The 24,443-nt window shown below is 42.4% G+C and overlaps 1 protein-coding gene across 3 annotated transcripts in view; it reads right to left on the bottom strand.

The window, feature by feature from the left end:
- OXR1 (oxidation resistance 1) overlaps window positions 1-24,443 on the bottom strand; it is a 1,217,970-nt gene that overhangs the window by 331,611 nt on the left and 861,916 nt on the right. For all 3 annotated transcript variants that reach the window (XM_029591868.1, XM_029591869.1, XM_029591872.1), the window contains one exon: window positions 16,221-16,373. In XM_029591868.1, coding sequence (XP_029447728.1) covers window positions 16,221-16,373 — 153 coding nt within the window. The remainder of the gene's footprint in view (window positions 1-16,220; window positions 16,374-24,443) is intronic.

The following is a 24,443-nucleotide window of genomic DNA, read 5'->3' as shown; positions in this document are numbered from 1 at the left end:
ACAGCATTTCATGGTGGTCCTTTAGCTGTGCCACTGTCTCCTGGATTTTGTCCCCGAAGATATTATCTCCAGTGCAGGGTAGGTCTGCTAACCAGTCCTGCACCTCTGGTCGTAGGTCTGAGGACATCAGCCAGGCCCACCTTCTTGTGCTAATCCCCGCTGCAGACACTCTGGAGGCAGTGCAAAAATATCATAAGCAGCGCAGACCTCAGCCTTTGAGCAAGAGTATTGAGTTGATCCTGGAATTGTTCTGGTAAAGATTCAGAGAAATCCTGGATCTTCTTGAAAAGGTCTCTGTTATAATGGGTCATGTATAACTGGTAGGAAGCAATGCGAGAAATAAGCATTGAGCAATGGAAGACACGCCTGCCAAATGCATCCAGGGACCTCTGTTCTTTCCCTGGAGATATGGAGGAATGAGGCTTAGAACATCGAGCTTTCTTCTGGGCTGACTCCACTACCACAGATCCAGCTGTGGTCTTTAAAACTCAGGGGCTGACTGTACAAGGTAGGTGTCATCGAGCCTGGGTGTTCCCAATTCCTTTTCAGCAGGTCAATTAGGATTTCATGAATAGGAATCAACATGATCTCCTTAGGGGCATCAAGAAACTGGAGTACTTCCAGCATCTTGTGCCTCAATTCCTCTTCTGTCTGAAACTGAAATGGAATAGTTTCAGACATTTCCTTTATGAAATTAATAAAGGACAGATCCTCTGGAGGAGACAGTCGTCTTTCCTCAGGAGGAGAGGGTTCTGAAGGCAGATCATCAGAATCCTGGGAAGAATCATCAGTCTAAGGATCATAAGGCTGATCCCCAGCTCCAATAGGATCACCAGAGGGAAGAAAAGGCATCAGTCCTGAAGGATTAGGCCTAGGCATCGATGGTACTGGAGGAGGCACCGATGGCATCGACGGCGGTGGCACCGACTGTGGCACCGATGGAGGATGCAGTACCAATGGCTGAGTCGGTGGCAAGATCCCAGACAGCGGTATGGGTATCGGTGTTTCTTCATCTTCCGATGACAAAGGTTTAGGCGTGGAAGGCGGTGGACAGACCGGTACTCTCGGTTCCACCGGTGGAAGTGCACCAATCAGCACATCCAGTCTGCCTAGAAGCGGTGCAAGCACCGTGAATATCGGGTCTGTGACTGGGGCTGGCATCGGTGACGGCACCGATGGAGGTTGGAAGCCCTGAAGTGCCTTACCGATGGCCTCTTGGAATATCTGATCCAATTCCTCATGGAAGCCTGAGGCATGCAAGCCCAGCTCCAGAGTGGGAGGCAATAATGGCGTAGCCGGAGGGTCCACTGGTAAAAGTGGCGTCGCGGCTCCCTGCACTGATGAAGGTGGAAGAACGCCTCAGTGACCCAGTCGCAGAGGAGGATGGGGCCTTCTCTGGACGGGATTTCTTTGTAGGTGGCTCTGCGATGCCGAGTGCTTGCTGGATCAGCAGACTGAGCCTTCCGATGCTGGTGGCGATGCTTTTCACAATGTTCCCCTCAGTCATTTTCCTGAGGCGAGGAGGAAGAAGTAGACGCCTTCGGAGTAGTCGATGCCGGTCGGGCAGCACCGGTGTCCTGCTACTGATGAGAGGTTGATGGCACCGACTCAGACAATGTCGAAGCGGTCAATGGAGTCTGATGTTTTGACTGAAAAAGAAACTCCATCTTCTCTGAGCGGGCCTTATGGCCCTTTGGCGTCATTTGGTGCAAGTTAGGATGTCATGGTCGGACCCCAAACACAGTACACAAATTCTATGCGGGTCTGTGATGGACATTGTCCGAGGACAGTCGGGGCACAGACGAAAACCCGACGCCATGGCTTCGACAAAAATGTAGCCACGATGCAGTTGATGGCCGGTAGGCCTCGAAGGGAAAACTCGACGGGAATAGACTGCAAACGAGGGTAAAGACTTACCTGAGTACGGAATCGATAGTGGGACCCCTATGGGGTAAAAGATTTTTGAAAATTTTGAAAGAAGTTCCGTGAGGAAAATTCTAGTCAGGAATTGCTGCAGAGCTCCTTAACCGCTGTGTGGAAAAAAGAAGACTGAAGGGGGACCCCTGCTGGTTGCAGGATTGGTGCCATGCTGGGCATGCCCAGTGGGTGCCAGTCAAAGTTCTAGAAACTTTGACAAAAGTGTTCCATGATTGGCCTCCATCCTGATGATGTCACCCATGTGTGAGGACTACCATCCTGCTTGTCCTGTGAGAATGCAAACTTGCTTATTTGTAACAGGTGTTCCTGAGGACAGCAGGATGTCAGACCTTGTATGGGTGACATGATCCAACAGAGCCCAATGCGAAAAGATTTCTGCAAAGCTTCTAGAAGCTTTCAGCATGGTAAACAGAGCATGTACAGTACAATACAACATCATCATGTTGCACGAGACCCCTTCAGTCTATACAAAAGCTAAGATATGGAGAATCATCTTAAGGGGGAGGCAGGAAAGTTTTTATCAGGATTGACATTCTGCAGTACACAGAAAACATCTGTAACAGGTAAGCAAATTTGCTTTCCCTCACACACAGGGAATCACTAGCTACATACTGATGGTTTTTCCCTTTTTTGCATTTCAAGCAAAGAGTGCTAAAGATCAGAAAACCAAGATTGCTTACCATAAATGGAATTTCTTCACATACAGCAGGATGAATTAGCCATGACAGGGAGTGATGTCAGCAGACTGAGCCAAACTGACCTCTCACCTAGTTTACAGAGTTTTTGCTCTACTGAGCATGTACTTGAGTTCCCACGTGGGCACTGCCTTATGAGCCCCTCAGTTGATTGTAGAGCTTAGTGTTAGCTCAACAGTCGACCTACCAGGGAGGTAAGGGGGTATCAAACATGGCTAATTCATCCTGCTGTCTATGGAGAACCTTGTTTAAAATAAGCAAACTTGCTTGCTCCTTTGACAAGCAGAGCTGAATTAGCTAGAACATGCGGACAGTCCCAAGCTAAGGGTTGCAGCGGAGTGATTAATGAAAAAGCAACCTGCACCCCACCATGGAAAGTGGATTACTGGGTGATGAGGCAGCATAAAACTGCTTGTCCAAAATTGCTGTCACTTCTTGATAAATTGTGCAGACAGTAATGGGACATGAAGATATGCACTGAACACCAAGTTGCAGATTTGCAAATGTCTTCAATAGGTACAGCTCATAGATGAACCATTGAGGTAACCATGACTCTCACTGGATAAGCCTTAAAGTCTGATCTGGAGGCCAACCAGAGCAGAGCAATGTGCAATCCAATCAAAGTGCTCCTACCAACTGCTAGGTCTATTAGACTATAGTCTATAGACTATTAGGATCATAAAAGATGAAAAGTTGTGAAACCAGATGACATGCTAGAGTTCTCTTCAGATAAGCCAAGGTCCTCTTGCAGTCCAAAGAACGTATGGACATCTCCCCCTCATGTGCACGTGGCCTTGGAAACAATATAGGAAACACAATGGCTTGACTCATATGAAAAACCCAAACTACTCTTAGCAGTAACTTAGGGTGAGTGCGGAATACCACTCTGTTGTGGAAAAACATGGCGAGTAATGTACTAATGCCTGAAGCTCACTGTCTAACTTATGTAATCATGACTAGGAATATCGCATTCCATGTGAGAAACTTTAAGGAAGTCAAACTAAGGAAGCTTCATGAGCTGTGCCAATTCCACACAGATTCCATGGCACTGGTGGCTTGGCCACCTGGACTCTCGTATGCCGAAAGCCTTTCAAGAACATTGACACTAAGAATGTATGGACATTGGTTTGCGCCATCCACTTGAAGGTAAGTCGCTGTGGCACTGAGATGCACTTTGATCAATGTATTGAGATGAGAAGAGCAGAGGGAGTATAAAAACTGAAGCAACTCTTAGTTTGCAAACAAACAGGTCTAAGGAGATCTCTTGACACCAAAAAGAAAAAAAAAGTGTTTCCATTTATATTTGTAAGACTATCTAGTTGAAGGCTTCCTGGTGAAAACTACAATGTCCTCAATTTCCTTGGGTAATAAAAGCAAAGTTATTAGCAAGTGCTCAACATCAATGTTGTCAAGTTGAGAAAGAAAAGATTCAGATGATACAGACAACCCTCCTTCAGTTAAAGTCAGATCAGATCCGAGAGGGATCGGCGGACTGATTTGACTACTGGTTGAAGCACAAGAACCAAACTTGTGTGAGCCACACTGGAGCGATGAGGCTCAAGCGTACGCGATCCTTAAGTACTTTCTGCACTGTTCTGGCTACTAGAGGGTGAGGCAGAAAAGTGTACAGTAGGACCTACATCCCATTTGAACATAAAAGCATTGGTAATAGACCTAAAGTTGCTTCAAAGAATGAAGCAAAATCTCACTTTCTTCCTGCTAGCCTCCAATGCAAACAAACAAACAAAACAAAAATAAAAATCGACAGGCAACCCCAAAGATCTAATAACCTGTCTTCCACTGTTTGATCCAAAGATCATTTGTGACAATGAAACACTCTGCTGAGGTGATATGCCAATGTGCTGATGATCCCAGGAAGGTAGACTGCTTGTAAAAAGACCTTATGGATGCAATTCCACTCCCAAATCCTTAGGGATTCCTGGAAAAGGGTCCATAACCCTCTGCCTCATTGCCTGTTGACCCAGAACACAGATACTTGATTGCTGGTTTGGAATATAATTCTCTTTTGCTGAAGATGTGAAAAAGCTCTTAAGGCAGTTCAAATTGTTCGAACTTATAGATTGAACAGAAACAGCCTTTCCATAGATGATTAGGTTCAGAAAGGACCTGTATGTGCACCTTATCCCCTAATGGATGCATCCATTGCCAAATTTACTTGATGAGGTACAAGTCAAAGGGGAGCCCCCATCTCTAGGAGGTTTGGGTATAACAACCCTGGAGTGGTCCATTCATTTCTGCCCCAACACTCATCAGGAATAACCAAGGCAGGAGTAACTGGTCCCACAGAGTGAAGGCACCAATGAAGAATCCACTTTGCTAAAGGCAGGTTAAGGGAACCACATGAACCGCTGCTGCCATGTGACTGAGAACAACAAATATGTTCCCTGGCTAGAATTTGATCCTTCAGTAGAAGTCCGTTGATCAAATTTCTTAGGCAGCACATTCACTCAACCAGAAGAAACTCTCTGTTCTCCAGAAAGTCTATCCCTGCTCTTCTGAATTTGATCCTTTGGGTTGGAACAAGGTTCAAATTTTTGAAGTTCACCATGAATCCCAGTGACTGAAGAAGTTGGATAATCTTCTGCAGGGAATGTAATACCCCTGCTTGTAAAGCCCCTGTCACTAGCCAGTTGTTGAGGTAGAGGAAAACACAGATGCCCTGACAACAAAGATGTGTTGCTATAACTGCCAGCCATTTGGTGATGACCCTCAGAGACATGGACAGCTTGAAAGGAAGCTTGTATTGGTAGTGACAAGAATACGCTATGAAATGAAGGTACTGAATGAGAGTGCTAGATGGGTATGTGGGCATATATCTTTCAGATCCAGGGCACACATTCAATCTGAATGAAGGGCAAGATGGTGTGGAGGAAGTTCATTTTGAATTTCTGCTGCTACAGGGTTGTAAATACCCCCAGTTTCTTAGGAATAAGGAAATAGTGATAGAACCTTTCCTCCTGACCAAAATAGCAATAAGTAGGACCCCTTCACCATGTCAGAAAAAAGTTTCTATCGACCACTGGATGAGCGGCAACTCTACCTAGAGACAGAGCTAAGTCAAGTGTGATGGAAGGCGGTGATGGAAGGGGTAGTGCTGGAAGGCAGGGGAAGCACAAATGGTAGCTAGATGCCACAATCTTGAGGACCCAACAGCCACAGGTAATCTTCTGCCACTCCTCTTGGTAAAGGTAGATCCTTCCCCGACAGGAAGGGCCAAGGCCAGAGAGATGAGTCTGATCAAAAACTAGGTCCAGGTTTTAGCTGGGCTTGTTTCAGTGTTTTCAGCTGATGTCTTTCCTGTTGACACTCATGAGCCGGAAGCTGTTATGATGGAAGCACAGATGGAGCACAATACCGAAGGAATTGGCAGAAAGGGCATCTCTGGGACAAAGAATGTTTAAAAGTGAAGTAAAGCCATCTTGATGAGGATGGTTGTTTAGAGGTGGTAGAGAAAGTCTGGACAGCAATTTGCTGCTCCTTTATCTGGATGACCATTTCTCTGAGCTAGTCTCCAAAAAGGTTTTCCCCAAAACATGGCACATCTGCCAACTTCATGCACATCTTTTTGCAGACTACTGGATCTCAACCAAGCCATTCAGCACACTCCAATGGCTTCTGCTTACCTTTTTACTGCAGTATCAAACGATTAGTATAGAGAGCGAAGGAGAGGACATTCACGTCTCGGTATCTCAAAGAGCCTGCGATATCCCAATTGGTCTCCTTTCCTCTAATAATAGCTTCAGCTTCTTGATGAAATCATGTAATCTCTGCACCATATAAAATTAGTGGGTTGTGATGCAGCCATTGAGCATAGAGCTCTGAAATATCTTCCCTCCCCGAAGTTATCCAACAATCTTAGGGTCTTTTCCTGGTCAAGGGTTGGAAAAACCCCTTGTCTTTGCCCATTTCAATGCAGATTCTACTGTAACAGATTGGTGCAGTAGTTGGACTACCTAAACCCCATGCTTTGCTGAACTCTGTAAAAAGATCAGCTGCTTGGCTACTGGGTGGGGCAGGATGCCAGATTTTCCCATTTTCTCGTTTGTAAATCCCACAGGATCAAATTCACAGGACCACTGTGAGTTCAGCTGAGCTTTCCAGGATCTAGAGGAAACCAAAGACTTCCACACGGGAGTCCTTGTCCTTGCAAATACTGACTCCCAAGGCTTTATCCAACTTATCCAAGAACTTAAAGTACAAGAGGTCTTCTGGCAGTGAAGAATGTTCTGAAGGTTCAGGTAGGGGGTCAGCAGGGATTCCCATCAAAGTTTCCTCTAATTTAAGAGGTGAGGGAATGAAATCCCAGGACCCAATGATGACACATACAACAGGGGTCCTCTGTTGTCTTCAAGAGGAATATTCTTAAGCCATGTCCTCAGACTGGTTGAATTACACAATGAGAGAATGATGTGGACTAGATCCCACCCCCCAGGATCTCTGATGGGACCTCTCTCGATGTGGAGGCAAGAGAAAAAGCACTTCTTTGAGGCACAGATCCAACACTCTGGACAGGAGAACTTCAAAAGAACCCTCTTTGTCCTTAGCTGCCACCAAGACAAAAAGATCTATGGGCTGCTGTGTCCTTTGACCAGGAGTTGTGGCAAGGGCATCATTTAGGTCTTCCTGTTGAGAAACTCCCTCTGCAATCCAGGATGCACCCCCTTCCTGGAATAACTGGACAAGTGGATGCATGGCAACTAGTGGCAATAAAGGAACATATTGGGTCTGGCATCTCCAGGTGAAGCCCTTGATCCACAAGTCTCAATAGAGATACTGCCCTGGATATGGGGGAAGGTAAGTGAAGTGAACCCCTTAGGGGTCTTCCTACTTTCTTGAAATGTATTGATAGAACCAGAAAGGAATGCTCTGATGTGATCAACAGCTGATCGGCTAAATTGATATCAGTTGCCTTGACTGCTTCAACAGCTCATGCACTAACGCCCAGTGCATTGACGGTGCAGAGTGATTTCTTGGTACTAGTGCTCGATGTATCGATAGAGCCAAATGCAATAGAGCAGAGACCTACCTCTGATTCAATGCTGCCAGCTCTGACACATAACACTGCTGTTTCCTGAATTCTACCAAGGCCCGTGGAATCCATAAAGAGCTCAAGGACTCCTATGCGCAGCACTTCTGTGCTTTGCTCAACTCCATTGAAGCAGCAGCCTCGGAGACCTATACTGCAGAGGAGGGAGCCCTGTTCATAGAGCTCCTGCTCAACTCAGCACTGGAAAACTCAAGGAGCCTTCACTCTAGCAGATGGATCTACTTCTGCTTTTCGTCAACCTGAATAACTCCTCAATCTTCCAGGCTGTGGATCTCTGACCAAAATGCTGTTAGGTACATCGTGATCTGGCCCCAGACACCAATAGAAAATGTCATGGCCATCGGTGATGGACATCCTTTTGCCACACATTTAGTCCTTGAAGCCACCGAGTACAGCTTTAGAACCATACACAACTTTTTTTCTTTTTTTTTGGTTGATAAGCAAGTGCTGTTGAGGGGCTAATGAGGCAGCTTCAATCATATTGTTGAGTAGCAAAAATAGAAACTCGATAAAGTTAGAGAAAACCTAGGTTTGAGAGAGAGTACACATCTGTGCAGCAGCTCGGATAATAAAAGACTGAGGGGCTCATCAGGCATATTTAGAGGCAGCACACAAGAAGGAACTCCTACGCAAGCTCAGTAGAGTAGAAGCTCTGAGTTAGGAAAGAAGGGGCTGTTTGGTGTCACTGGATGGCATCACCCCACATCTCATGGCTAATTCAGCCCTGCTTGCAGATAGAGAACTGTTTTTGACAGTAACAGGCCATTGTATTATTTATATCTATCTAATATACAGAGGCAGCCTGGAAAAAAAAATAATGGGCCCTAGGAAATTAGAGTTGGGCTCTACATTTCAAAGACTCCTCAGAATAGACTGGACAAACCTACTGTCACATCAGGAGACCCTGACCAAATGATGATATATGAATGTGTGGTTAGAACTCCATGCTGCAATCTTGCAAATCTCCTCTATGGAGGCCAATTTGAAGTAGGTTACTGATACAGCTGTGGCCTTAACACCGAGCCTTTACATGCCTTACCAGATTCAGACCTGCCTGGGCATAATAGAAGCCAACACAATCTTTAAGAGTATGGTTGGCGATGGCGAGTCCAGGTTTGATGATGGTCAAAAGACACAAGAAGCTGGGTGAACTTTCTAAGGGCTTCTGTCTGCTAAAGACAGAAGGCTAAGGCTCTTTTGCAATCAAACAGTGCAACGCTTGTTCACCTTTGTGGACATGTGCCCGGGGGAAATTCCTGCCTTAGGCAGGATCTTAGAATGCATGTGCAGAACCACCCTGTTAAAAAGTATAGTATAAGATGACTCTATATGTTGAAGTGACCACCACCAAAAATATGACTTTCTAGATCAGGTACTTCAACTTACAGGAGTCTATATTTACTTTTATTAATGTAAAAGTACTTATAGCCTGTTAATCTTAAGGCTACTACCCTCAGAAGAGTAGTCAACATATAAAAATTAAAAAAAAAAAAAGAACACAATCAAGCAGAATTCACTTTACAAAACAAATTAACAAAAATATCAATGAATAGTAACTCAAATACAGCTGTTATCATCTGAGTCAACACCACACTGAAGTCTCAAGATACAGCAGGAAGCTTCAGCTGAAGAAGTACCACATTGGACAAATTAAAGGTTGTACACAGATGGGCTTACCTTCTACATGGTGCTGATAAGCAACGACTATTAAAATGAACCCTGAGTAATGTTCAGAGCAGACAAACATGCAGAAGGTATTCAAGCAGTTTTTGTGTGGAGTAGGAAAAAGGGTCTAGTGTCTTTCCCTCAAAAGAGAAGGCAAACATTTTCCATTTTAAACCATAGGATTTCCTTGTGGAATCCTTCCAGAATATGTCACACATCCTCAGACATACTCAGGGATTGCAGTGCAACCCTCTCACAACTAAGTTGTGAGGGCTAGTGACTTGATGTTGGGATGGTCAATATTTATTTATTTTAATTTCTATACTGGTATTCTGGTACAATCATACCGGTTTACAATTTACGTAGGTCAGAGCATAAAAAACAACATTAAAAATATAAAACAATCATTAACAAAAACATTTAAATTCTAAAATATTACTTAAAATAAACCCAATCAGTACATTAAAAATACTGGACTGGAAGAATCATAGTGCTCCAGTCTCTGAGTTCAGTAAAGTCTTTGGCCAGAAAGGAATTGGAAAATATGCATACAGAACACACTATCACCAATCTAGGGAAACTATGGGAAGCTAGTTTGCCTTATGTCCCTTTTCTGGAATAGAAGTTTGGGACTTTCTGTTCAGAGAAGATTCAAACTGATCTACACCACTGGTGTCTCCCAATCATGGAATATCTGGTTTGCTTTTCCCCTGTTCAGAGTCCATTTATGGGATCCAGGACCAGACTATCTTCCAGGACATTCTCTTTACCTGCCAGATATGTGGCTCCGAAGAGAAATCCTAACAAAAGGAAGTAGATCCCTATTTTTTCCTAATTGTTGATGTAAAACAACATTATCTGAGGATAATTTTGTCAGCTAATCAATCTCTGAAAGCACTTATGTATCATTCTGCCCTTCGGTCTACATATTTATCAAATGAAGACCACTGAGCAGATCATAGAGCTTAAGCATGAAGCCCTTCTAGGTAGGCTCCTTATCCCAAGGTGGACACATCCATAATTAGAACAATTTGCAGTGGAGGAATCGGGAAGGATATTCCTTTGGCCAGGCTGGATAAGGTCAGCCAAGATACTGAGTATCTGAGGTGCTGGATGATTCAGATGCTGGTTCTGGACATCTTGAATGGCTCAGGTCCACCATAATCTCAGAGTCAATTTGAGCTCTTCTCATGTGACAGTATGCCAAGGCGGTAACACACTGTTAATGTCATAATTCCCAATAACTTCCAAATCTCCCAAGCAGAATTCTGCAGACTCATTCTTATTACTTTCACTATGGATATTGATATGATTATCCTTTCCTGTAGGAGGAAGGCTTTTGCTAAACTGTCCCTGGCAGAGTTCCCCTAAAGTCCAGATAAGATGACTCGTTGGGACTTGGAGTAGTTGATGACAAATTCTAGCAAGCCCAACATCTGGATGGTTTTACTCATTCTGCAGCACTTCCTTGAGATGTGCTTTTGACCAGTCAATCATCCAGAGAGGGAAATACTTGCACTCTCAATCTGCAAAGATCTGCAGCTATCACCGTTAAGACATTTTGTGAACACACATGATGCTTTTGCAAGGCCAAAGGGCAGAACGCAACATCGGATGTGGTGTTTCCCTCTACAAAGTTTAAGGTATTTACTGTAATCTGAAAAAATCTATTTGGATGTAAGCATTCTTTAGATCCACGGAGCATAGTCAGTCTCCTTTTTCCAGAAAGAGAATTAAGAAGCTGAGAGAAACCAAGCAGAAATTCTCCTTTAACAGAAATCTATTCAGTTTCCTCAGTCAGAGAGAGGCTAAGGGCCTGTAGAGTGTGTGTATGAGATGAGATGAGAGAGAGAGAGAGAGAGAGAGAGAGAGAGAGAGAGAGAGAGAGAGAGAGAGAGAGAGAGTGTGAGTGTGTGAGAGTGAGTGAGTGAGTGTGTGTGAGAGAGTTGAGAGACTGTGTGGGAGTGAGGACCTGAATATTTGCAGAGACAGCATATGAGAGCCTCTGTGTGTGTGAGAGAGACACCATGTGACAGTGAGAGCCTGTGCTTGAGCAAGACAGCATGTGGGAGTGAGAGAGAGCCTGGGTGTGAGAGTGTCAGATAGCATTGTGCAAGAGAGAGACTATGTGAATGAATGATTGTATGAGAGAGCGCATGTGAGAGTGAGAGCGAGAAAGCATGTGAGAATGAGAACCTGACTGTATGTTTGAGGGAAGAAGATAGAGAGAAAAGAAATAGAAAAAATATAAAAGGAATTGACAAAAAAATAAGAAAGGGAAGGTGGAACAAAAAAGCCTGTGACCAACAGATTAGAAAACTAAGATCAGATAGCAAAGGTAAAAAAAAAAAAATAAATTACTTTTTACTGATTGGCACATGTAATCTTTGGTAATGTGCAAGAGTAGCACTTTCTCTATGCAGATCTCAAAATGTACGAGATCATCATGGAGGAAGTGGAAACCCACGGGGCCTGCACAGAGGCGGCAGCAGAATGGGCTTCAGTGACAGTAGCAGCAATCAGCGCTTCCCCAATAGCCATGCGGCAGCAGTGACAGTGGCAGCAGAGGAATGAGAGAGTCTCCGAGGTTGCTGGCAAAAGAAAGAAAGAGGGTCTGCCTTTAGTGTGTGCATGTGCATGAATGGGAGTCTGCCGGGGGGGGGGGGGGGGGGTGTGAATGCATGGATGCCTTGCCTGAGGGTGTTGTCTGTGTATGAGAATGAATGGGTGTCTTCCTGGGGTTTGTATGTGTGAGAATAGGTGCCTGCCTGTGTGTAGTGTATGTGTGTGTGAGAATGAATGTGTGCATGCCTGGGGATGGTGAGGGAGTGTGTGAAAATGAATGGGAGCCTGCTGGTGGTCACAGTATGTGTGTAAGAATGACTGGGAGCTTGCCTGGGTGTGTTGTGTTTGTGTGTATATGAGGGAGCCAGTGAAAGAGAGCATGAGTGTGTATGAGGAAATCCAGGGAGTAAGAGTTTGTGTGTGGGGGGGGGGGGGGGGGGGGGGGTGTGGAGGGGAAGAGAGTGTCTTAGAGCCTGAGAGTGAGTCAGTATCTGTGAGAGCGAGAGGTTATGGTGGGTATAAAGCATGAATGTGTATGTATGTGACACTGTATGTGTGAGAGAGAATGGACATGTGAGTATGTGTGAGAGAGAGGATAACCTCCTAATCCTCGACAATATCAGGGTGACTGAAAATCAAGAGCTCCCACGTATGGACAGCAGGGGCTTTTTAAAATCCTTATTAGTTTTAATTATTGGGTGTTATTTGATATATGTGCTGTTTTGAAATATTTATTGGTGTTTGGGAAATTGTAAAAAAATGTATATGATCTTAATAGAAATTCTATTTATCAGTAGTTTTAAAATATTCTTTTATTAGCATGGTTTTACTATTATAACTGATGCTTTATGTTTCTTGATTTATTTTGTTTTATGAGGAATGGTGGTTCTGTTTTTCCATTGTTAATACACAGAGTCTGGCTTCTTGGGGTTTCCATTTCAGTTTTTGTCTAATTTGTGCTCCTTTATTTTGTACTCTGTATTTGGTGAGGGTCTGTCTCTGCTCTGTTGTGTGTGACCCATGATGAGAGATTCTGCTAGCATAGGGATCTATAGCAATCGGGTTTGTTTTGTTTTCCTCAGAAGGGTGGTTGTGTATTGGTATTCTAGGATCCAGTGTAATATTTACCCTTGATTTTTCACAGGTAGGGTTAGTGTTCGAGTCCCTTGGTGCTATTACTGTTATGGGATTGCAGTATAGATTTTGAGTGTCTTTTTTGCGGGGGTTTTGTGTTAGTTCACAATGTGCCTGGCAATGGAAGGTGTTTGTGCTGCTGTTACTGTGAGGGGTGACACCCAGAATTTGAAAATATCTTTTAGTATGATGAGTTGTAAGGGAAACATCCAAGCTCCACTGTTTGGAGGAATTTCAGTGGATGCACAAAGTTACAGAACTGGAGGTGCAGGATTTATATTGACATTCTGTCTCTTCTATATATTCCAGACTTCACACTCATAGCCATATAGAATTAGTTGAATGAGGCTATCAAATAATTTTATAGTGTGAAACTGGCCAGCTTTTTAAATTACGCAGAAGACCCTTTGGACTTTTTACTAACACCAAATATTCAAAAGCTGTGTTCATCCCATCAAGCTCATACATCTCATTAAAGAAGTAAATTGAATAACAAAATCACTTTGTTTTATTATTGTTACTCATAAATTGTAACATTAATCTTGGAATATTATATATTTTTAATATAAATGAAAGGTTTTTCACAAGATAGGTTGTGTCGTGAAACATTTTATTTATGTATATGTTTAAGGAAACATACATAAATTGTCGAAATACATTTTAGTTCGTTTAACCTTTAACCTCTGGTTTGCTAGTAGACTGAATTACTGTGTCACGAAATTATTGTCTGTCTAAAAAAGTGCATCACAACATGAAAAGTTTGGAAAGCTCTGCTCTAGGACTTTACACAGCTCCTGAAAAAAGCCGCGTCCAACATCCCCTTTTATGTCCTTTGGGTTGTTTGCAAGCACTGCTTCAAAGAGCTGGTAGGACACTATGCTAGCATTGAGCATAGCTCCCTAGTAAACCTTTCCTCCTAACAAGGGCACAGATGGCTGGGTTCTAGATCTCTTGGCCTTCTTGAGAAAGAAATTGAATCATAACCTATTGAAGGAGTTGCTGTTTTTTCGTATCCAGAAACTTCTGGACACGATATCTCACATCTGCCTTCTTATTAACTAAAAATAGAGGGGTTCTTCCACATTCTGATTTGTCTCTCCTGGAGGATCTCATAGATGGACACAGCCATATCATCCTTGTGGGGGATCCATGACCTAAAAACTGTCAAGCATCTTTTCCCTGGACTCTTCCCTTCTGTAAAACAAAGGTAATAGAAGAGCCATTCTCTTGACAAAAACAACAAAGTGGTAGTCTTCTGGAGGATGACAACCTTTTCCTGCAGAGTAGGGGGGTCTGAAAGGAAACTTATTGACTTTCATGATCAGAGGAGTCCCCAGATCTACAGTTGCACCTTTAGTAATATCTGAGTCTGACTACTACAGGTATGTGGACTGGGACCAACCTGACTAAAACAAGGCCTTAGAGAGCAGCACTTGTCTGCTGGGGTCTAAACTTCAGATTTCTGTGCCTTGGTGAAGTTTTCTTTGATGCACTAGAAATTAGCATCCATGCCAACTAGGAACTGGTATTGGGCCCTTCTGTTAAGAGTTATAAGAATCTCCAAGAAGTGTTGGACTCTATCTGTAAAAACACCAATGCTGTTGATGCCAGCCATTTTCAGGACCAAGGCCCTCTTCGATCCTTCAATCCAATCTTGAACGCAGCTGATGCCAAAACAGCATTGGAAGCAGACTGAGAGGCTGGAGGTATATTGATGTTGATATATTGACTGCTGAAGACTGTTGCAATGCCCAAAGCTAATAAGAGGGTGAGCCTTTCTCCTTGTGGGAACGCTGAGGGATTCACAGCAGCCTCTAGAACTTCCCCTTCCCAGCATCATGTACTAAGGGAAACTGATCGTGATGCATATTAGCCTTCGCTCAATGCACACAAAAATTCCTCAGTGCTGGTACCAAAGAAGCAAAACCCTACTTTATCTTTGGTTGTCACGAGCTAAATGATGGTATCTCAACTTTCTGCTTGGTGCTTGATACTGGGGGAGACTGATGTCCCTTGATGTTGATGTACCACCAGCAGTCAATGCAGCTCTGGAATCCCTTAATGTAGAACAGTATTTCTCTACCCAGTCCCCAGGGACTGCCTGGCCAGTCTGAATGAATATGCATGAGAGTGATTCACATTCATTACCTCCATTGTCTGTGAATCTGACTCATATATATTCATTCTGAATATCCTAAAAAGACTCTGATGTTTATGGGCTGGACTTGACTCTCCCCATGAGCTTTTCCATAAGCTCCAACTGGGAACAATATCCTTTAGGTATCTTCTCACACAGGTAGCACCCCAGGATGTCATGGTCTTCCGCCAAGCAATGCACACATCTATCATGGGGTCTGTGATGGACATGAGGAGTTTGTAAATGTGGCATTTGTCTAAGTACTGGCCTTCTTTTGGTAGTATCAGGCAAAAAATTAACAAAGCAAAATCAACCGCTTGATGGTAAAAAAAAAAAAACAAACACACACACAAATAAACCCCTGCTACCATTGTTTGTGTACCATGCACCTTGTGACGAACCACAAAAACTTGAAAACGTGTTTAAAAAAACAAAAAAAACCCTAACTAAAGAAGCTAGAGGATGAGAAATTGACAAGACCTGCAAAATCCAGCTCCTGTGAATAGAAACATTATTCCAGAAGAAATAGGCAGAGTAGAGAGCATTGTGATAAGCAGGTTCTACAGAAGAATTAAGACTGAAGGGGGCCCTGAGCAATACAAAACATGGATTGGGCTGCACATCCCCTGGTGAGCATTCTGAAAGTTTCTAGAAGTTTTGAAGAAGTCTTCCTGCACTTGGCTCTACTGGATGACGTTACCCATGTGTGAGGACTGAACATGAACCTATCAATGAACCTTTTTGCTCAGCTCGCATTTTCTGCAACTCACTTCTTCATGCATAATAATTTAAACCTGAATTCAGTTTACAAAGTACAATTTAAAAGTCAAAACAAGTTACTGATAATGCTCTTCTCTGTTAAAATCAAATTTGTTTCATACTGTGGCATAACCTTATAAGAAAAAGGGTCCCAAAGTCCAAATTATAAATCTTTGTAGGTTCCAAACTACATGTTTTATTATTAATAGTTTTCAGTTGTTTCTTAATCCATTTATATAACCACCAAAAGCCAAAATACCTTTCCATCAGTTATGTACTTGCAATTAATTTTGAGAAATTTTTCCGTAAAAGCTTCCTCTTCTTCAGAGGTAGATGATACCACTCTTGCAGGTCGAATACAGGCATGAGCTGGTGAAGAGGTTGTTTCTTTATAATGAAGGCCATCTGTATCCTAAAGGAGAAAAATTAGCATCAAACTCATTTCCAAGCAACTCTTAGGCAATACCCACTGCTGGAATATTCAGAGACTAATTGTCAAATGTAGGGCCATGAAAACCTCCCACAACAGGATCTGCATATCTTAGTGTGCACAATATTTTGCAAGGTAGTGGTAGGGAGGAAGAGTAACCTAGCATCAAATTTATGCCTTATGCGTTTAATTATAAACTCTCTTGCATAATTAATAGTACAACACATCTTTACACATAATTAGTAGTACAACACATTTTGTCAGACTTATTTTCTGTTGATTAGTGCACTAACAATGGTGCATGCTAATAAGTTAGTTATTTGATTGTGCATTTTTATTTGCTTTGACAGTGCTCAGCAATTGCACTTTTTATTATTATTTTTTTTTTTTTTGGGGGGGGGGGGGGGGTATTTATCCATTCTGTGTTACTCTGCTTCTACAAAGAGTTCAATAAAAAATGTTAAAAAGTACATACTAATCAAAATGACCGAAACAAAAGCATATTCCCCTAGCATGCACTATTTATTTATTTTTATATACCGACATTCGATCGGAGATATCTAGACCAAAACTTCTCCACTCACTTCTCATATCACAGAGGTCTAATCAGAAAGATCCCTACGCTGTAACATCAAAAGCCAGATTCTATCACAGTTATACATTAACAAAATATTCTAAATGGGAACTGATTTTTTAAAGCTAATTCAATTTCCCAAAATCACAACCTATGATAATTGTTCATTTACTGTAGTACAGTGGAATAAATTTATACTGACATTTTGTTCTAAGACAAACAAGTTAAACATACAGATATCCCTAATAAGAATATCATTATCAAGGCAGTTTATCACATTTTTCTAAGCAGGGTTTTCAGTCTGTTAATAAAAGGATATTCTCCATCTGCAAAAAGAACAGTTTCAAGCATCCAACTTCTTTAAAGAATACTATCCAGTATTAATGTGTTTAATGATGCTTTAGGCCTTATTTAGGAAAAGCTATTTAGAAACAAATGATTAAAGATAGATTACCCTTGAATAATGCTATATTTAAAGTAGTCAAGCATGTTGAGCTGGGACAGGTTACAAACAAGAAACTGGAGGGAAGTGGTATAGATGAAAATCCTTTTACAGTAGAAAATGTATGGGAAAGAGTCTAAAGAATCTGAAGTGGACAAAGCCATGGGGCCTGATGGGATTCATCCAAGGATATGAGGGGAGCTCAGAGATGTGCTGGCGGGTCCGCTGTGTGACCTGTTCATAGATCCTAGAAACTGGAGTGGTGCCGAGTGATTGGAGAAGAGCGGTGGGTGATCCCGCTTCACCAGAGTGGGAACAGAGAGGAGGCTGGTAACTACAGACCGGTTAGCCTCACTTCAGTGGTGGGAAAAGTAATGGAGTCACTATTGAAGAGAGAATAGTGAACTATCTACAGTCGGAAGAATTGATGGACCAGAGGCAGCATGGATTCACCAGGGGAAGATCCAGTCAGACAAATCTGATTGACTTTTTTGACTGGGTAACCCAGGAATTGGATCAAGGAAGAGCGCTCAATGTCATCTACTTAGATTTCAGCAAAGCTTTTGATACGGTTCCGCACAGGAGACTGGTGAATAAAACGAGAAGCTTAGGAGTGAGTGCCGAGGGTGGTGACCTGGATTGCAAACTGGTTGATGGACAGAAGACAATGTGTGATGGTAAATGGAACTTTCTCTGAAGAGAGAGCAGTTTTAAGTGGTGTACCACAAAGGATCTGTGTTGGACCGGTCCTGTTCAATATCTTTGTGAGCGACATTGCGGACGGGGATAGAAGGTAAGGTTTGTCTTTTTGCGGATGACACTAAGGATCTGCAACAGAGTGGACACGCCGGAAGGAGTGGAGAGAATGAGACGGGATTAGGAAACTGGAAGAGTGGTCGAAGATATGGCAGCTGAGATTCAATGCCAAGAAGTGCAAAGTCATGCATATGGGAGTGGAAATCTGAATGAACTGTATTCGATGGGGGGGGGAAGGCTGAGGTGCACGGAGCAGGAGAGAGACCTTGGGGTGGGATAGTGTCTAATGATATGAAGTCTGCGAACCAATGCGACAAGGCGATAGCAAAAGCCAGAAGAATGCTGGGCTGCATAGAGAGAGGAATATCGAGTAAGGAAAAGGGAGGTGATTATCCCCTTGTTCAGGTCCTTGGTGAGGCCTCACCTGGAAGTACTGTGTTCAGTTCTGGAGGACCGTGTCTACAAAGAGACAAAGACATGATGGAAGCGGTACAGAGAAGGGGCGACCAGGAAGATGGAGGGTCTTCATCAGATGAAATACGAGGAGAGAAATTGAAGAATCTAAATATGTACTCCCTGGAGGAAAGGAGGAGCAGGGGTGATATGATTCAGACTTTTAGATACTTGAAAAACTTTAATGATCCAAAGACTACGACAAACCTTTTCATCAGAAAAAAAATCAGCAGAACCAGAGGTCACGAGCTGAGGCTCCAGGGAGGAAGACTAAGAACCAATGTCAGGAAGTATTTCTTCACGGAAAGGATGGTTGAATGCGTGGAATGCCCTTCCGGAGGAAGTGGTGAAGTCTAAAACTGTGAAGGACTTCAAAGGGGCGTGGGATAAACACTGTGGGTTCATCAAGTCTAGAGGACGTGAATAAAGAGGAGGCAGCAAAACATTGCACGGAACGGCAGTAGCCACAGAGGCATTCACGGAGCGGGATGCCAGTGGCCAGTGGTTGGTGTTCCACCTTCACGGAGCGGAAGGATGGAGGGCTGCCATCTCCAAAAAAAAACCAAAAACAAAAAACAGGGGTGGGTAAGAGTATGGGGCAGGGGTGTGGCCTGCTTGTTGCAGCAGTTCCTACCCCTAATTGAGCTGGATGTTCACTTGGATGCAGATCCGGCGCTGCTCTCTACATTGGTGGTGGGGTGGAGGGGAATTAGGGCTGGAGGGTACTGGAAGCCAATAGTAACAGGTGGGTGAGAGAAAAAGTTTAAAAAAAAAAAAAGATAAAGTGCGTAACTTGCTGGGCAGACTGGATGGGCCGTTCGGTCGTCTTCTGCCGTCATTTCTATGTTTCTATATAATCTCAAAGTGATTAGAGTGAAACTATGGTAAGCAAACATGCTTTTTTGTTAAACTTTTTTTTCCATAGATAACAAGATGAATTAGACAAGACATGTGAATGCTGTAATCTGGTGGCACAGAACAGACTCATTGCTCCTACCTAGTAGAGCTTTTAGCTCTGAGCATGTGCGGGAACTCTTGTGCAGGTGTTGCTTTGTGAGCCGCCTTAGTCATTTCTAGAGCTAATTCTAGCTAGGCAGTCAACTCTCCAGGGAAGTGAGAGGGTATTTAGCATGGCTAATTCATCCTGCAACCTACAGAATACACCATTTATGGCAAACAAACTTGGCCTTTTCGTCAATAATTAGGCTGAATTAGCCATGACATGTGAGGAACTCATGCTGAGGGTTGCAGCGGATCACTTACTGAAAAGCAACCTGGGCCTTATTGTACAAATAAACTATTGGGAAATCAGGTGATGCAAAACTGCTTGCCCAAATTACTGTCACTCCTTGAGAGGTTGTCCAGATATTAATATGAAGTAAAGATGTGCGCTGACCACCCAAGATGCAGCTTTTGCAGATGTCTTCAAAGGAGGCTACTTCTGGATGAGCAATGAATGAGGCCATAGCTCTACAGTACATGAATGTATCCTGTTTTTGAGGTGTCTGAAATTGGATAAAGAAAATAATGAGTTTTGACAGCATCTGTAATTTGCAGGATGCATTTGGCTATTCTGTTTAAACAACGTTAGTCTGAAAACTGCTGCAATCCAATCTGTTAGGATCGTAAGACAAGAGCTGCAAAGTTTTACAATGCACCTGGGTTCTCTTTGTGATAGGCTAAAGCTCTTTTGCAGTCTAAGGAATTAAGGGTTTCTCACCTTCATGCACGTGGTCTCAAGAGGCAGGTAGGTATTAATAAGAAAAACAGATTATAACCTTAAACTTTGGGTGAGCAAGGAGTACCATTCTATTATGGAATAATAGCTGAACTAATGCCTGAAGTTCACCGACTCTTTCGTGCAGAGTTTACTTAATTTCTTAATTCAAAGAGTGGGGTTTCATCAACTGAGAAAGAACATTCAGATCCCAAACCACAGGTGATTTTGTACTGGAGATTTAACATTCCATAAGTCTTTGATAAATCTGAATTCCTATAGATGACTTAAGATAGGTTACGGTCAACTTGAATATGGTAAGCCACTATGGCCCCGAGATGTACTCTTACTGATGATGTAAGCAAGGCCTGATTCAGAAAAAGAATACAAATAGTGAGCAAATGTTCGGGGGCCACATGAGAATGGGTTTAAAAATAATGTTGACATCATATGGAGAATCTTTCATTTAAAGCCACAGGCTCTTCTAGTGGATAGCTTCCTGATAGATACAATAACGTCTTTAATCTGTCTCAATAGGGAGACATCAGATTTCTGAATATTCAACATCCAAGCCATCAGGATAAGGGATGGAAGATTTGGATGAATAGGCTTCCTCCTTCTTGAGTTAATAAGGCTGGGTCTGTTCCTAGGTGAATCGGTGGAATGCTGGAAAGCTATATGAGAAGTAATCCGGATTTTGACTGGGCCATGCTGGCGCTATAAGGATCAATCAAGCTCAGTGGATTAGCACTTTTTGCACCATTCTGGCTATCAGTGAAATTGGTGGAAAGGATTACATGAGATCCATACTCCAGTTAAGAAAATGTCCTGGCTAATTTCAATCTGCCGGGAAGAATGAAGCAAAATTTTGTAGCTTTCTGTTCTGCAATGATCTAATGAGGATCTGTTTGCAAGACCCTATAATCTGAATAGTCTTCAATCAACAGAGACCACTCATGAGGACATAAAACTCTGCTGAGATGATCCGCCGACTGTGTTGGAGATCTTTGGAAGGTAAGTTGTTTACAGGACAGCTTGATGTTTGCATGCCCATTTCCATATACTTATCACTTTCTGGGAGAGAGTTCATGACACCATACCTCCTTGCTTGTTCACATTCACAATTAGAATGCTTTTTCTCTTGCAGAAGGTATGTGAAAGTTGACGGAGAATACTTTATCACCCCTCAATTCTACTAGACTGATCTGAAATGTCTTTCCACAAGAGACCAAGACCCTTGGGTGAGAAAAGGTCCCATGTGGGCTTCCCAATCTTTTGTGGAAGCATCTGTTGCCAATGTCACTTGATAAGGGAACAGATGGAGCAGTGAGGGTTCAGCCATCAGCGCATTCTCATTCCATGCAGTATAAAACTTCTACCTTGGTTGACAAGGGTTGAATCAGCTGGGTCCAATTGATAGCAGAGACCCCACTGCAGATGCCAGATGTGGAGACAGGTTAGTGAAATTACATGAATGAATGACATCATATAACCTAGAACAACAGTACTTCTCTGGAGTTGTACATTGTGAGTGCAAGAGTTTGGGAATGCGTGATCTCCGTGTTCGCTCAGTCCAGTGGAAAAAAAGCTCTTTCCTGCAATAAACCTATCCTTGATAAAATTTTATTTTCTGGGTTGGTGCTAGATTCAAAATTCTCGAAATTCATCAGAAAACCCAAGCTCTGAAGAAAGTAAATTGATTTCTTCAGAGAGAGTAATAAGATCTCCTGGGAATTTGTCACAGTTAATCAATCCTCTGCAATGATTTGGAACCGCTGACAGCAAAGGTGCACTGTTATCAGAGTCAGGCACTTGACTCTTGGTGCTGCGGCAAGTCTGAAGAGGAGCTCTTAGCAATGGGGGTGTATTACCGACCACATGTTCAGAATGAACTGACAATGAAATGCTAAAAGAAATTAGGGAAGCTAACAAAATCAGCAGCCACAGGAATGATGGATGATTTCAATTACCCCAGTATTGACTGGGTGAAAGTTAATTCAGGACATTCTATAGAGATAAAATTCCCAGATGAAATAAATGAAACCAACAAGAAGGGAAACTATTTTAGACCTGGTCCTTAGTGGAACACAAGATTTGGTGTGAGAGGTAACATTTCTGGAGCTACCTGGCAACAGTGATCAAAACACAATCAAATTTGACTTTATAATTGGAGGGAGGGCACTAAAGACATCTACTGAGATAGCATTTAACTTTCAAAAAGGTGACTATGAGAAAATGAAGAAAATGGTTAGAAAAAAAACTGAAAGGAAAACAAATGCAAAGGTTAAGAGTTTACATCAGGCATGGCTGTTTAAAAAACACCATATTGCAAGCCCAGAGCAGATGTATTCCACGCATTAGAAAAGGCAGAAAGAAAGCTAACTAAGCTACCTACCGGCAAGTTTAAAGGTAAGGCAAGAGGCTATAATAGCTAAAAGAGCATCTTTCAAGAAATGAAAAGGGAATGCCGAAATGAAGAAGTCAGGAAACAGCATAAGTACTTGCAAGTTAGAAGCAAAGCATTGATGAGGATGGCAAAGAGAATTGAAAGAAGTTTGCCATGGAAGAAAAAAGCTTGTAAAAACGTTTTTAGGTACATTTGAGGTAAAAAGCATGCAAGGGAGTTAGACCAATAGATGATCAAGGGGTAAAAAGGGGGCACTTAGGAAAGACAAAGCCATAGTAGAGACTAAATTAATTCTTTGCTTTGGCATTCACTGAGGAAGATGCAAGAGAGATACCCATGCCAGAAATGATATTCAACATTGATTCAGAGGGACTGAAATAAATTTCAGTGAATCTCAAAGATGTACCAGGGTAAACTGACAAACTAAAGAGTAGCAAATCACCTGGACTAGATAGTATATAATCACAGAATGCTGAAAGAACTGAGAAATGAAATTGCGGACCTGCTATGGATATTTGTAAACTATCAGCATCTATGGTACCTGAAGACAGGAGAATTGAGAATGCAACTACAATTTTAAAAAATTGATCAAGGGGCAATTCAGGAAACTATAGACCAGTGAGTCTTGCATCTGTGCCAGGGCAAAATGGTAGAAACTATCAAAGAGCAAAACTGATGAACATATAGACAGGAATAGTTTAGTAGTACAAAGCCAACATGGATTTAAAGAAGGGAGTCTTGCCTCTCAAATTTGCTACATTTTTTGAGGGGGTAAAAAACATGTGGATAAAGGTGAGCCAGTTGATATAGTGTATCTAGATTTCCAGAAAGCATTTGACAAAGTCCCTCAAGAAAGACTTTATAGGAAATTAGAAAGTCATTGGATGGGGACAGTGTCCTATTGTGGAATGCCAACAGAGAGGAGAACTAAATAGTAAATGTTCCCAACGGAGAAAGGTAAAAAGAGTGGAGTATCCCAAGGATCTGTTCTGGCATCACTGCTTTTTAATATATTTATGAACGACCTGGAAGTGGAAACTAGTAAGGTGATCAAATTTTCAGATGACACAAAATTATTCAAAGTTGTTAAATCAGATGAGGATTGTGAGAAATTGCTAGAGGACCTGCAAGTGGTCAAGTGCAAAGTGTTGCACTTAAAGAAGAATACCCCAAATTATGGCTGCACAATGCAAGGTTCCACATTAGGATTCACTTCTTAGGAAAAGGATCTAGACATTGTTGAAAATACATTGAAATCTTCTGCTCAGTGTGCACCAGGAGCCAAGAAAGTAAATAGAACGCTAGGGATTATTAGGAAAAGAATGGAGAATAAAACAGAATACCATATGCCTTTGTATCACTCCATGGTGAGACATCTTCCATTTAGTGTGTAGTTCTGGTCACATCATCTCAAAAAAGATATAGCAGAATAAGAAAAGGAACAGAGAAGGGCATCCAAATGATAAACGGGATAGGACGATTCACCTATGAAGAAAGGATGAAGTGGATAGGCTGAGGGGAAATCTGATAGAGTTTTATAAAATAATGAGTGTGGAATGAAACAAGTAAACATTAATCAGTTGTTACTCTAAAGGTACAAACACTAGGGGACACAATTAAGTTACTAGGTAATAATTTTAGAACCAATGAGAAAATATTTTTACTCAATGCATAATTAAGCTCTGGAATTCTATGCCAGAGAA

This window comes from Rhinatrema bivittatum, chromosome 2 (genome assembly GCF_901001135.1).
Source record: "Rhinatrema bivittatum chromosome 2, aRhiBiv1.1, whole genome shotgun sequence".
NCBI classification, from domain to species: domain Eukaryota; kingdom Metazoa; phylum Chordata; class Amphibia; order Gymnophiona; family Rhinatrematidae; genus Rhinatrema; species Rhinatrema bivittatum.
The sequence above is the reverse complement of the archived record's forward strand: the minus strand, read 5'-3'. Positions and strand labels throughout refer to the sequence as shown.